The sequence below is a fragment of the Conger conger genome, chromosome 3 (genome assembly GCF_963514075.1).
Source record: "Conger conger chromosome 3, fConCon1.1, whole genome shotgun sequence".
Classification (NCBI taxonomy): domain Eukaryota; kingdom Metazoa; phylum Chordata; class Actinopteri; order Anguilliformes; family Congridae; genus Conger; species Conger conger.
In genome coordinates, this window is record NC_083762.1 from 67,368,284 (window position 1) to 67,384,011 (window position 15,728).

The window sequence follows — 15,728 nt, forward strand, 5'->3', positions numbered from 1 at the left end:
TATGTTAACATTCACTGTTCTCGAAGATAAGAAACAAACGCATGTTGTTACACCGTCTTTCCATCTGAGACTTGCACCTAGGAATTTTAATAATAGGAAATACTTCATTACGTATAATGTCTTCATAATTGTCTCATGTTAGTTCGTTAAGGCCAACTAAGATGAGGTCATTCTTTCCATTAGAAAAAGATAATACACACAAAGTCTCAACTCTGAAGAGCGCGCAGGACTACGAGACTAATGAGAATTTGATTGGCTACTGATATGCAAGCGGCTAAGATTACTTCGACTCATCATTCGCCCATATTAAATTCGAAACGATTTCGTTATTGCCATATAGGATAGCCTACTTGACACTTTTTTTTTTTTTTTTAAACAAATGCATTAGAAAATAATTAATACATTAATGGTCCTTAGGCCTGACGTCTTACGTTTCATTTTTATAATTAACTGGATAGCCTAATAATGGTGGTTTATAAAGGTAATAATGTCCGATTTCCGTTTTAAAACAAATTAAAACTCGTAAAAACATAAACATCATAACATTTATCAATACGAAATGCGATATTCAAGCAATAGGCTACATATAGCTTAACACTGTTGTAGGTTATGGAAGCTATTTGCTAGGGCAAATTCAAACCGTAAATAAACGGATTGTTGTCGTTTCGCACTTAATAAAGGCCCAATAAAACAGTGTCTGAATGTTTTCATTGTGCAGGCTACTTGAAACAGTTGCAGTCCCAATAACCTATCTCCATTCTTGTTGACTGTCGTATCACTTCCGCACAATTGTGAAAGTTGAATAAGGATGACAGAACGCGAAACGCACACGCACCTCTTTCAGATCCTCATTAGTTAGCCACTGAACATCTCCACAGTCAAGGAAAACGGCACCTTCGGTGTTCATGAAGAATTTCGCAGCTTGCTAACATGTTCAAATTGCATTATTTATTATTTTCCGCCCAATTTTTTGGTAATGGCTACAACTATAGTTAGGTTTTGAAAAGGAAAAAAGAAAAACTAATTTGCACGTTTACACCAGCGCAAGTTAGAATGGAGAGAAGACAATCTGAACGCTGCCGACCGAGATCAATGACCCTTCAGTTGAGGGAGTCAGCACACAAAGCGTTAACTTTGTTAAGGAGGAAAGTGAGTCGTCTTGATTTCAGAGGTAAATTCAATTAACGTTTGCTTATCATGTTTCCAGCCTTATTCCAGCGTTTTTGTATGGTTAAATTATCAATCAACATATCTGGTACAGAGACGCTTCTATGAAGGACACTTAATTGTATTTCTGTATTCGTCTGCCTCACGTCTGCATTGAAGCTGTAATTATTGTTCTGTGTTGTTGATGTGACTTGGCCGTCTTCCAGAGATGTGTGGAAGCTACTTGAATTTGCTTTGGAACAGATTATTTAAAAGGAATGAAAGTGAGAAAGATGATTGAGGAACATGTGATGAAGCCTTCATGTGACAAAGCATGTCAGTGAGTATGTCGGGTATGAAAGGGAATTTCACAATTGACTAATTTCCATAAAAGGAACTGTTGAATTCTTTGATGAGTAATCTATAAACAGTAACTAGTTTAGCTGCTGCTGCTGCTCTATGAAATGTTCAGGGTTAATTGACCTTGAATAGATGTTGTTCCAGTATGGCTCAAATGTAGGCCTATTCTGTCATAGTAAAATGTACTGCTTAAGAATTGATTTTACGCCAGATGTAAAAACATTTTGATGTGTGGGTTCATACGGTGATCATTTGTATGCATATTTTACATGCGCACATCCTGCACACTATAATGACTTTTGAGCAGTGGAACTTGATTATAAAGTTAATAAAGACTAATAATCCAGAACACACTCTTCGTCAGGTTATTGCAAAAGTACACTACATTAGACCTGTTTAAAAATCGACATCAGCACGTTCAATGGGAGTACATAGCCTTGAAATGCATACTATATATACTACATACAGTATACTATGATGCATGCTACAGAAGTGGGGGAAAAAAAACTCTTGTACGATCAAGTCAGTGAGGATTTTAGTATGTTGGGCCTAGGTAATAAAATCATGAAGTCGGTTACATTGGAACATGATTACATGTTACATTGGATCTCCTCAGGCCAGGTCAGGAGACGGATCACCTCCTTAAGGATGAGGACGTTAGCTGGTCCTTCACCCCCCACTGTCTCCTCAGACACTGCTCTCCTTGTTATTTGGCAGCGTGGATTTGACATTCATGGGCTGGTTCCCATTCCCCAGCCATTCGTTATGCCCTATTAATATCCAGCCCTGCTCAATGAACCCTATTGATAAGGGGCAGCTCAAAGCAGGTGATTAATGTGCCGTGGTGCAGACACGGGCTGCCGGCCGTTCCACTTACTGTACAGCACTAAAGCATCCGCACTCATCCACTGGCTCTCAAGGCCAGGAGGTGGAAGTTTAGATCGCGTATTTCTCCCGTGTCTGTTATTTCAGGCATTGACGTGAAAACTGTGAGGAAGAAATGTTGTTTGCTTTTGCAAAAAAAGTGTCAGTGATTTCTCAAGTTTGCTATATACTTAAGGCATTCAGAGCGAGAGAGGGATAGAGAGAGAGGGATAGATAGAGAGAGAGAGAGAGAGAGAGAGAGAGAGAGAGATCCCAAATCAAGGACTGTTTGAGTAATAGAGTTCACATGGAGGAGTTCACATAGAAAACTAAGCCTACTTATTGGAGTTATGGAGAGTTTATATGCCAGTCTGTTAATCACACACACACAGAAAGCTTATCTGATAGAGTCACCAAATGAGTTGAGCCTACCTTTTAAAGTCACTGAGAGACATTATACTCTATCTGCCTCTTAGTTTCAGAAAGAGTTTATCTGTTAGTCACAGTTTATATCAGCCAGCCTGTTATTCACAGAGATAGTTTATCTGTTAGAATCTGACAAGGAGTTTAGTCTCCCTGTTAGTCACAGAGAGACTATCTGTTAGAGTCCCAACAGTGATTTTCAGGAAGTTGTTGTGGAACCTTTGTTAACATTCCTTAAGCCCCACATCAGGTGGTTGTAAGTCTGTCTGAGGGAAGAATCTGCCTTTACTCCTTTCAAATATCCATCTCTCAGTCTTTGGATACCATCAGTATTGCTAACTAACCAGCATGTGAACAGCTGCCCTCAGGGACAGGACATATCCGGCTGGGCAGAAACATTCTTTTGGTTCTTTCTCTCTTCCACTCGTTCTTCCTCCCCTTTTTCCAGCCGTTTTTAACGTTTTTGAGTGTTTATAGTGATTATGGAGCCTTTGCAGGTAGGGGAGGACCTTCTGGCTTCACAGTGTCTGGCATGATGGCATTCAGGGGTTTGTGGTCTAAAACAAGAAAACACACTTCAAGTACAGCATCTCCAAAGCAGCTTGTACATGGATGTCACGCCTTGCTCTTATGTCACGCTTCATGATTTGCGAAGCACTACAATCTTTTCATGTCATGTTCGGGGTCTCCGTACTCCAAGCAATGTTCATTCACTTCTGTTTCCTAGGTAACCTCTTCCCTCCATCCCTCCTTCCCCAGTGTGTGGTGTAGCTCAGTTGTCATATATCTTCATAAATTCACAAAATAGTTTTTCTCGTATTGAATGATAAATTCACATAGAAGGCAAGTGATGAAAATTACGACAAATTTGATTTGCCTCAACTTTCCGATTATTTCTCAGCGGTGTGCACATTCTTTGTTAATTGCCAAATGCCAACGGAATGTGACTAATCATGAGTCAATAGGCATTCACAGCATTCATACAATATACATGTTTCATGCTGCTCTCCCGAATAACTGATTATAGGAAGCCGACATCATGGACAAACTACTTCAGAGTAATGCATGCAAAAAGCTTTCAAACACAAATGGGTGCTTTCAGCGCTCCAGAAAATCACAAAGCAATGTCGTCAGTGGATTCAGGTGATGCTTTCATCCATAAATGTATGAATACAGCATAATGCTCTATACCTATTTGGAATTACGTGCAAAATAAATAAAGGTGTGAGTGAGGTTTTCTGAGGTTTGCGGCAACACTTGTCGCTTACCCTTTTGCTTGAGAGGTAATATCATACTGAATGACATTGTTAGAACGGCATTTCAATTAGGTGAGTAGTGTGAGGCATAGCCATTCAAGTATGATTGGAAGCCTGTAGTCTGAAAAACTGAAACATACCTCATACCTGCTATAATTCAGATAGTCACTATGTACTGAGAGTACAGAATTGTATGTTGCAAGCCTTGTCAAGATATTCTTCCCACTATTATCTCAATTAAAAAAAATGTTTTTGGTTTAATAATTTAAAACCTTGGGTCAAGCTGGCAGTGTGTACTATAAAGGGTTTTTGTCAAATAAAAATAAGATGTGTGTTTGGATAATACATTAATAATTAAAAATGAAAAGAACCTCAGGTTGTGCAGTGAGATGTATCACACACATGCACACACAACGTACCAGTGTATGTATGTTAGCCAGGATGGCCAAAACATGTTTTGTCTGATAATTCTCAATGTCCTGAAAATTTTACGTGTTCTGTTCTTTGAATGCAATTAATTAGATAAATAACCACTTCACCGCCGACATGGAAGCGTTATGCAACAGAGCAGCAAGAGCATTTCAAAGACATGCATACCTTTCTGATATAGAATGTATGCGCTGGGGCTGCTTTGAAATTACACGCTTAATGCAAGCAGCGCCTTTGTAGGAAAGCACTTTCATTTTCCTGTGATTGATGACTTCTATCGCTATGGAAGCCTGGAAGGGAAAGCTATGGCTAATGTTATAAAACACATTTACAGTGCTTAATTTCACTGCCAGTGAACAGACATCTCAGCACAGGTGTTTTCCAGCAGTCGTTTTGCTATCTAAAAGAAAATCTCCTGGATTGGGCGGCCTGTAGCGTAGTGGTTAAGGTAAATGACTGGGACACGCAAGGTCGGTGCTTCTAATCCCGGTGTAACCACAACATGATCCGCACAGCCGTTGGGCCCTTGAGCAAGGTCCTTAAACCTGCATTGCTCCAGGGGAGGATTGTCTCCTGCTTAGTCTAATCAACTGTACGTTGCTCTGGATAAGAGCGTCTGCCAAATGCCAATAATGTAATGTAATGTAATGATTTGAGCTTACTGTTATGTAATGCGAGTGGTCCTTTGATCCTCTCACAGGCTACGCATAATGTGTATTTCATTTTTTAAATTGGTTGTGAAGGAGTGGATGACAGTGATGTGAATAAAAATGTTGATGATGAACAGTAATACATACAGTAGCTCTACCGCTGTTGCTTGTGGTGGAAAAATCACTTTCTTAATAACATATTCATTTAAATATCTCTTTGGGATGGAAGACCATGTAATAACTCGTAATTGTAGCAAAATACACACATTTCAGTTCATTATATCAGACTCAGTCTAATAATAATTAATATTACATTTGTAATGTAGCAAAAATATATTCTTCAGATGTTGTGTTACCCACTGTTGGGGGTCATTTTTGCCCTTTGGTTATTGTTAGATTCCACTTTGTTGAGAGATGGGAAACCATTGTCACAGTTGTCAGGGTTAAAAACCTCTACAATTCCATGTTTTTGTCGATAGTTATGCCATGTGTGGCCGTGCATTATTATCCATTGTGACAAACAAGGGACTGACTCAAATCTGTCACTTGAGTTGCATAAGCTGTGCAGCAAAGTGAGGTTACAGTGAAAAAAAAAAGCTGGTTTGACTGGTTAATTGTACTCTGGTGGGTGATTAGGAATTCCTCGTCAAATGAAAAAGCCTCAAAATGAATTGCATCGTTGTTTTATGAGCCTTAAAGGAATTTGTGCCCCCTCCGCAGTTCACAACTGGAGCCTCATTTTTGGATGGCTTTGAACTTTGGCATGAGTGAATTGGGAAATATTTTGACTTTGCAACACAGCTTGGTCTGTCGCAGTCTGTCGCTTGGCCTTGTTGCTTATTCCACTGTAATTGACCCTGCCCCACTCTGCATGCTCAAGCATCTACAGTGGGATAGCCTTCATTAACATGAAGTCGATCCCAGTTAATGGGTGATCTGTTGCTTGAGAAAGTCAGGCCTTGTGTTACTGGGTCTCAAGATGTGTTGTGTTGTGCTTGTCTGTCTACACAGGAACATAGAGATTTTGAGCTCTGTGCTCTGTAAAATTGCCTCTTTCTGAGCCTGGTGTAGTTCTGATATAACTGCTAGAAGCCATGTCTCTTTCAGTCAAAATGGTCACCTAACTCTCCCTGAAGTCGGATGGGTAGACTTATGGTGAGTGAATCATTGGTGAACTTCTATATTTGAGTATCAAAACCAATTTGTATATTTTAGGAATACATTTAGTAATTTGTATTCATATGAACTATGAATCACAGTTAAGAATTGGCATGCTGGTGATGACTGGATTTACAATGATCTTTGAAACTAATTGAACTCCACATACAGGGTGATAGCTGAATCTCTTGTGCTTGTCACAGCTCTGAAAATTTAATAAAAAACTTTGATCACAGTTATTTTCAATGTGTTTCTCTTTGTCTTGCTATGTCTATTCTTATACTTACATATAACTATTCAAGTAGATATTAAGTTGTGTTTATCATAATAAAAGAAGCTTGAAAGCATGAGAGAGAGAGAGAGAGAATTAGGTTGTAAAATTGATTCTCCTATGGTGAAGTCAGTGCTTCACTTTCCTAAGTCAGATACTCAGAATTTTGTGGAACCTTCTGATTACTGTTAAGCGCAAGACCTAGAAGAGAAGGAAGAAACATAATGGCTTTTCCCCAAGACCTTGAATGTTGGCGACAACACAAAAAACTCTGCATGACAGGTGTAGTGAAGGTCAGGTTGTCAAGGTTTGGGGGGAAAGCTAGTCTTTCTGAGATTGGTTTTTATAAAATATAAAAAAAGGTTTCACAAGAGTTAGCTAGTATTAGCTAGCAAGAGAGTGAATCGCTATCTTCATTTGGGGCCCCACTCGCACAAGATCATGATTCATTTGAAGTTGCTGAGAATCGGTTCATTAGCAAAGAAACATTCCCAAAGTTGGGATTATATCACATCAGACCTTCAACCTGTTCAGGCTCATATTTGTTTTAAAATTCATAGTTTCTAAGCCTGAATAATGAGGCTAGATTGGGCTGTGTTGTGGCCTTCATAGTGAGGTTGGCACAAGCATGCAGTGACTGGAGGGATTAACCTGCAGAGAGCCAATCTCACACCTGCAGGACGACACAAATATTTCCTTCTCATACCGGAGAGATTTGGAAGTAGGTTTCTTAAAACCAAAATTCAACAAAGCTAACATATGCTGTCATTGATTCACTCATTTTCATAGAAACTGAGTTACCCACTAACATGGGATGTCCAGGGCCCTACTGAACCATCAAGCTGTGTGCCATGTTCCCTGTCCCGAAGGGGAAGATAGATAATGGGAATGCAAATCTTACACATCCTGTTCAAAGCAATGTATACTTTTTATGCCGCTCTTGAAATGAGTCTATTTGTAACTGAATTCATTGCTTCAAGCTTTTAGAGCTCTTCCAATTTCGTTTGCCTGCACAGTGGGCTTGGAAACTTTAAATTCAATCTAGTTCCACTCCATGAGTAGGAATTGCTTCACGGTTAGGACAGGTTCTGATGGATTTTTTTAAAACCCCAGACAATCCACTGCTCTTTTGAAAAGAAGAAAAATGACATGTTTCAGTCCTGTTCTCCCTGACAACGACATCTTTCTTTATCTAATAATAACAGACCTGTCATCTTGCCGGTTTGCACAAGCTACCTGCAACCTTTGCAATGTGCCACACTTCCCGATTACACTGTTGAGCATGAGATGCTTCTATTTTGATAATGCAGGTGATAGGTCATGTCAAAATATCTCTAATAAGTACTGGTATGTCTCAAAGCTAATATGAAACTGTCATAAAGCAAGCAAATTAAACAAACTACAGTATACTATGTACTGTATATCCTGTCCTTTAGTGTTTTTGAAAAATCAATTTTCTATGTTCATGCTGCCCCAGGTTTTGCAGTTGTCTTAGTATCACAAAGTATTTGGGAGACTGTTGTCAGAAATTAAATTTGAGAAAGGCAGTTCAAAAATGGAAATAAATAAATGAAAGAAATGTACACACATTAAGCATATAGGTTATCTCAATTGCATGAATGCTGTGTGAACTCTGTGTGTGCGCATGTGTACGTTTGTGAGTGCGCATGGCAATGTGTTTGTATGTGTGTCTGTGTGTGTGTTTGTGTGTATGTGTTTATGTTTATTTTTGTACCCACAAGCGAGTGCAGGTGTGTGTGTTTGTGTAGCTGTTAAAGAAGTAAGCTGATACAGCCTGTAGGATTAAATCCCATCTGGGAAGCTCGGCCATCCAGAAACCTGCTTTGTCTTATTTTATTAATATAAATCTACACTTTAATTTTACGGATAAATCCGTTTCATTGTTAGTTGTATTTTTTTGCCACTGGTGCTTGTTTTCCCCTATGATCCGAGGATGTTTTCAGGCTCCAGATATGTATGTTTTTTCTGTTCCCTCTGGATTTGCACTCTGCTCGTGTAAATGAGCTATATCACACAACAGACGAGTGAGACTTCAGTCATACCCAGTTGTATGTAAAGGTGGTGTACATTATTATTGATATATACTCTGTATGTGCGTTATGGTGGAGAAGAGAAGCCCCTAGGCATTTGAATAAAGGAACTTTGTTGTTCCGCAAATGGAGCATCACAGCAGGTCTGGAGCCGCCAGCTTCCAGCGAACACTATCTCTCCTTTCCAGCCTGGCTGAGCCAGCGGACATGTTGGGCCGGATCCTGCTCTGCTCCGGAGCCCCCTACTGCCTGGTGTGAAGGAAATGTCTGTCATTGGTCATTATTTGCATCGAGCGGAATTCCGTTTGAACCCTGATCTGCGTGTTCCTTCCCGTGTGTTTCATGGCTTCTGGATTGAATTGAATTGTCAAGTGCATCCCGTAAGCGGGGTTGCGGCGTTGACCCCACAGCGGTGTTGCCCTACAATTCCCTGGAATTATTTTAATCCCCCTCCAAACCCGTGACGATTCTTCTGCAAATCATGAATGTATTCCCAGTGATTTCACTGATTCCAATCTCAGCTGAGGTCAAACCCAGTAGAGGCTGAGTGGAAGAGAACGCAGGCTTCTGTTGGGTGTCCTGGGGTTCTGTTTGGATTAGTGGGGGATGGGGAGAGGAGGGAGTGCCAGATCCTTATCTGACTGCCAGGGGAGGCAAGAGAGCAGCTTGCATGCTGAAGAGAGTGGTGAGTTTACAGAGCCTGGCTTCCTCCCCCGATGTTAGAGCCATCCTGTGTTAGCCCTGTCCTGCATTTGAACTGCCCTGTGCTAGTGCTGCCCTGGGCTAGTTTTGCCTTTTGTAGACCCTACCCTGTGTTAGCATAGCCGCGTGTTGGTGTTGCTATGCATTAGTGGTGTCCTCTGTCAGTGTTGCCTGATGTGTTATTGTTGCCCTGTGCTAGTCCCTGATTTACCAGCTACTAGCTGTTTCAAAACATAGCTTGAGCTGGTCAAACCATGTTGAATATGGAGCTGGCTTTAGCTGTTGAGTGTTGCCCTGCTGCAGTGCCATCCTCTGCTAATGTTGCCCTGTGTTAGCCTGTGTCCTTAGTCCCAGTGTCATTGTTCTAGGGTTCTCCTACATAAGTGGTGGCTTGCGTTAGCATAGCCCTGCTTTAGCACGCCTCTGCATTCCCACTGAAGGGTTCAGACGTCATGTTCCGGCCTATGGGGCCGGCACGGTCTCTGAGGACCGGGCCTTTTCCGGCACACGCAAGAGGAAGCCGAGGGGAAGGTGGTGAGCTTGCGGGAGGGGAGGGGGGTCTCTAAAACTGCTCACACTCAGGAAGTGGCCTCAGATTGAGTCACCTATGCCGACCAGAAGTGGGAAAGTTGTACGGGACAGAACCAAGCCAACATATTCGTACCCAATGAGGAGACTTCTCAAAGGTATTTGTGAACTTGATGATTGTGAACATTTGTGTGTTTGTGTGTGTGTGTGCGTGTGTGTGCGCATGTGTGTGTGTCGGTGTGACAAGTTTGAAAGTAAGTATTTCTCCAATTTTGTTCAGGAAATCTTTGGAAAACAGAGCTGGGCTTCAACTTCTGAACCTCATACTGAGCCAGACATTACAACACCGTTAGATAAGAGCACATTTTCCTGGAGGGTTGTTCCTATCTTGGATCCAAACAAACTTAGAAAAAAAACAAAAAAACAATTTGTTAATATTATATGTGTATATCTTTTCATTCTCCCTTTCGTTCAGACTGGAATAATTTAGCTCAACAGAGTTCTGAATCTTTGAGTGGGGTCGGTTCCCCCCCCTCTCTTAAAATGGTACAACCCCATTGGAGGTGGTGGGGGTTAGGGGTGGCTGTGGGGGGTTGGGTGTATGTGGGTGGGGTGGGGGTGCCTGAGGTGGGACCTTTGCTCTGGAGGGACCAGATGGTTCTCAGCATGAGAAGAGTCAGGAGAGGCATGTTTTATTAAACAGCAAATCCAAACCTGGTCTGTTAGAACCCCTCTTCCGTGGAGTTCCCTTAGCTGTTGCTTGCTGGCAAGCAGTTTATTTAAAAGTTTATTTTTTATTTTTTTGGAATTTCCTCTGCTGTTCTGCGGATGGCATGGACTTGTGGGCTTTTTGAATGCTACCAGACTGTTTCTTCGTGGGTGTAGAACTGGGTTCTCTGTTGTTCTCTGGTTTTCAATGAGGAATCAGTCTGACAGTCTGCTCAGGGAGAGGGGTAAGTCTGGTCTCAAAGCATGCTGTCAGTCTACTCAGGGAGAGGGGTAAGTCTGGTCTCAAAGCATGCTGTCAGTAGTTTTCATGCTGCGCTCTGCAAGTGTCTCAAGTCTTCACTTTCCACTTTTGTAGACATGACAGATATTGACTTTACAAGGTTCATGTCAGTATAAATGTGTTTATCTCTTATTTTGTTGTTTTCTGTTTTGACAACTCTCGAACTCAAGATTCAATGTGCATTTTATCTTGCATATACTTTTTTTTGATAATACTCGTAACTTGAAGAAGGCGTTGATAGAAAGAGAAGTGTTCAAAGTAATGTGCAATATTTTAACACTTTCCTAAAGGGGGTTTAAGCAACACCATATTCAAGTTACCAGTATTAACAAAAACTATGTGGAAGATCAAATGCATTGCATCTTAGGAAAGCGAGATAGTTTGCTCATTAGGGGAATCTTACTGAAACCACATTAAAGTTCTCAGTGAAATGAGGTTTGAGTAAAGTGTTTAAAAATGTATTTTTCATAGCAGTTGCTTATTGATCTCTGTTGCTGTACCATATGTGCTATGGTGAATTGTGAGTAGTTGCAGCCCAAACAAACCTGATGTCTGTCAACTCCACTAAGGCATACAAACTTAACCTATTTCAAATGGAAAGTTTGAATAGTTTAAATAATCTCCACTTGCTGTTTGTGGCAAAATATTACCTTATCACTCCCCTAGAGACGCAGGTGTGACAAAGGTTACTATTATCCAAATAATTACTTATCTCATTTTTCATCAAAAAAGGAATTTAGCAAGTCTTTGGGTGTTATATCAGTTATGTAATGGTGTTTTACTTTGAGAATATCATTTCATTTTTAAGGTTGGACAATTTTGAAAATGTAAATGTTAAAAAGTGTGTTACAGTATGCAGTTGAGGATAGAACAGGAAGTCATGGTACCTGTGAGATCTGCAGGTTTATCTGCATTTACATTAGAAGATGAGCCCTCTATACTTCACCTGCCCATCTCCTTGGACCCTATCTTCTTCTATGGTACAAGAAAAAAATAATGAATTAGCAACAAAACTGGAAACAGTGTGCAATTCCCAGTGACAGACATTGAGTTCTGAACTGCAACTAAATTAATTAGTACAATGTGAAGTATACTGTAAGTGCTTGTAAAACATCTGAGCTTCTAAATTTTGTTTTGCAGACTGGTATTGATTTGGATCCTAATGGTTGCTGCGTATTGATTACATTGTAATAATGTAATGGTGTTCTCTGCTTCCACTGTATAGTGCTTTTCATTTCTTAAAACCATTGACACTGAGCTGGGAGCATGGATCTAAGAGTGCTATCTGGAGTAAATACTGCTAAATAATGTCAATAATGTAATGGTTGAGAGTGCTGTAGATCTCTAGTACTTTTAAAGCAGTTTACTCCATAAACTTAAAAAAACTCAGTTCTCCAGGGAAAGGTACACTGTGTTGTAGGTAACATGGTCCTTCATATGAGATGTTAAAACTAGGCTCTGACTCCAATTACCTGACAAGGCACTTATGACAGACATTTCCCCGGTGTCCTGCCTGCTCTCTATACATGGCCACCTAACTATGTCAGTTTCATTGGTTTAATAATTCTCTCCATTCCTCCTCAGTTGAAGTGTGCTGAGCATTCAGGCACAAAATGGCTGCTTTGTCATGCCCAGGCGGCCACTGCATTCTTTAGATGTGGCGATTGTGGTGAAATATAGGGCAAGAGTAGCTCTGGTGCATCACAACTCAGTGAACCTATTCATATTTCAAAATGTCCTATTACACCAATCTTTAGACCTTTGCTCTTCTTACCGTAGTGTGAGCGTCTGTGTCTGCAGTGGGAAGCCAGTGTCGTATCCCTTTCAACTTAAAAGTTACGGGTTTGACTCTCACCTGGGGGGCTGTGTGAAGAAAGGTAATTACAGTATATGTATGGCCAGGTGCATAAATTGATTGTATAATAAATAATTAATCTAGGTAAACATCTCTGGATAACAGCATCTGCTGAACGGCTAAAAGAACGTACTGTAACACAATGCCCGACCACACAGTTTCAACAAGTTTTTCCGCTATTTACTGGAACTGAGACAAAGATGGCCTTCGAACCCCCTCACACCACACCCTCAATGCATCTGCCTTTGTGTTAGCACACATGTTCAGCCCAGCTGGAATTTTAATTCGGTAATGATGTGCAGGAAGAGCCCGGCAGCTGGTCTTCAATGGTGCTCATTGTGAAAGGCATGGAGTCATATTGGGAAATCGATGGTAAACAACGGGCCACATACATACATTCAGAGCAAGCTGTGGTTCACTCTTCTTCATCACAGGAAGTGAGAGTGGGGAAGGGTTGGAAGGCGGTGGGGGCCGTGGGCTGGGGAGTTGCTGCCCTTTGCCTTGCCCTTCCACAGTTTTTGCCTAGATTCAGTGTTAATATCGACATAACGGCCAAATTCTGAAAAAAAAAAAAGATCTAAGGAGTCCTGGAGAACTGAGTGAGTGGTGTTGTAGTGGATGTGGGTGTAGGGGGGGGCGGGTGTTCTAACATTGTTATATAACTGCATCTGTGTACATTAAACATGACTTTTACTGCGGGCAACACATTAACATAAGCAGTTACTTTTGAATTCTGTGGCTCCTCGTGGGAGAGAAATGGGAAAACAGCTGCTTGCTTTGTTTTTGGTTTCTTTTCCCTTTTCAATTTAGAAAGAGAGAAGCCTGGGTTGGCCTGAATATACTCTAAGGTGGCAGTTGGCGTCGCAACACAAAAACAAATACATTTTGTGGTAGGATTAGTGAGCTATAGTGAAATCTGGCCTTTGTGTTTGCCTTCTCTCTTAAATATTGTGGTCTTCACACTCTGACTCAGAAGAGGTGTTAAGAATGTACCTTGCACCTTCAAGACCAAATCCCTGGTTCTGCCTATACTCATGAACAGTACTATGTGAGAACTAATACCTCGTCGCTAACTTTGAGTTTGCAAGTCACCTATAGGCTCCATATGTGATCCAGACCAGGGTCAAGTCTATTTTAAAACTGAACGATTAGACTGTCTAGTCACCAGTGTATTATTCCTGATTTCTACCAATTTTTAAAAGTAATATCTATTTTCTCCAATATTGAATGCAGAATTTTGGCACAGAAGCAACCATAATGGCCACAGACTCTCAGCTCAGTCTCACACACAGTATTCAGATATATTAAATATTTTAACACATTACATGGCTGCAAAAAGTCCCATATTCATCACTGGCGATTTTTTAAAAAACATCTTCGGCAATATTTGGATTTCTTTTCATCCAAATGATTGCATGCTAATGTAAAGTATTATAGATACTTGTGTAAGCTAGGTTTGGTGTGATCGAACCTTGTAATGGACTCTGAATCCTCAGTTTCCAGCATGGTAAGAAGGTGCAGCTGGCTAGCTGCATTCACCTCCCATCCCACCCCTAACCATGAACTAGCGAGGCGGCCATGACCTCACATCCTGTTATAACAGGCCAGCGCTTATGCTCATATTCAGGGTTCTTGGCTGTGGGTAGAGGTGCCCCAATTAATAGAATAGAATAACAGATTTTCTGTTACCTTTCTGTTACCTTTACTAATACGCCTCCCCCTCTTTAGCCGGGTTCCTCCTGCAATTTCTCCCCATTGGGGAGTTTTTCTCACCACTGTTACAGTGTTTTTTCTTTCCTTGTTTTGTCACTTGCTCGTTTTTTCCCCCACTTTTTCTTTTGTTGTCGCTTTCTCCCATTTTTTTCTCTTACCGTTTCCCTTTAGTGCCGTACAAATACAATTGAATTGAATGCAATTAAAATCCAATGACACAGACTGGCCTTCCCCTTCTGATTTAGTAACTACAAAAGAAAAAAAAGTCTAAATATAGCACGTTGGAAAACGGTTTTTCAGGAAAATGAAATGCCATGGAGGGTTTAGGCAGGACACATGCTGCTCATTCAGTCATAAAACATGAGGGGCTCAGCGGGGAGACTGGGGTCTGGCCGACATTTTAATGTCTCCCTCAGTGCAAACCGTACCCTCCTGGTGTGTAGGCCCTCTTGCCTGCCATTTGCACTCCTCCCCCACCTCTCAAGCACGTAGTGGGCTAACAATCTGCTCCTAAGATGGAGTGGGAATGATTGGCCCATGCCGCCCACCCTGCCCTATCCCACTTAACCGGTGCTTTTAAAAACTAGTAATGGTACAATAGCTATGGCATGTTGACACATACCATGCATCCCGTGGTGCTGTGGGTCCCTCTCTCATTAACTCCCGCAGTGACATACCGTTTTGTCAGTTACGTGTGGTAAAGTTTAATGTATGCTTACGACACGGGTGGCAGCATAGCATAATTATCGATAACATCACTAGCTTTGGCTCCCAGGTCACATACTTGTATTGTGTCCTTGACTAAGGTACTTAACTTGAATTGCCTCAGTGCTATATTCAGCTGTATAAATGAAGATAAAAAATGAATGTAAGTTGTGTAAGTGGCTCTGGATAAGTGCTAAATGTCTGTATTATTTCTACTAAAATAGCTTCAGAGAATTCATTTCAGAGTTGTATTGTGCCTCATTTTCCCGGATACCAACAGATTAGACTGCTGGCATCCTTAAAACCCAAATTTTCTCAGGATTGACTTAACATAGTGTCATGTATACTTGTGTTGTTTGAACAAGGATTTTGAAACATAGCTAACGGTGGTTGTGTGGGAACTGTGAACTGATGTCCTGTATTGATCAGAGATGCTGATGCTGTCTGTTTACCACTGCAGTGAAAGTAACCCTAGGAATGCTACAGTTTGGCCATTTGGCCAGACCTCCTGCCATTGTCTCCTCCTTTGTGCATTAACCTTTGCCTTGCCTGAAGGTGTTTACCATCTGGCAAAATCTGTTTTGATTATTGGGAACACCACTGTCGAC

The 15,728-nt window shown here is 41.0% G+C and overlaps 1 protein-coding gene across 3 annotated transcripts in view; it reads left to right on the top strand.

Moving 5' to 3' along the window:
• The first annotated feature begins 870 nt into the window (after positions 1 to 870).
• The window catches only part of LOC133124037 (stAR-related lipid transfer protein 13-like), a 43,900-nt gene continuing 29,042 nt past the window's right edge, over positions 871 to 15,728 (top strand). The window contains exon 1 of one of the 3 annotated variants that reach the window (XM_061234867.1): positions 871 to 1,171. In XM_061234867.1, the coding sequence (XP_061090851.1) occupies positions 1,054 to 1,171 (118 nt within the window). In that variant the 5' untranslated portion in view covers positions 871 to 1,053. Of the gene's footprint in view, positions 1,172 to 9,920; positions 9,997 to 10,661; positions 10,792 to 15,728 lie in introns of those variants that run through there. The other 2 variants (XM_061234869.1, XM_061234868.1) reach the window with 2 other exon arrangements.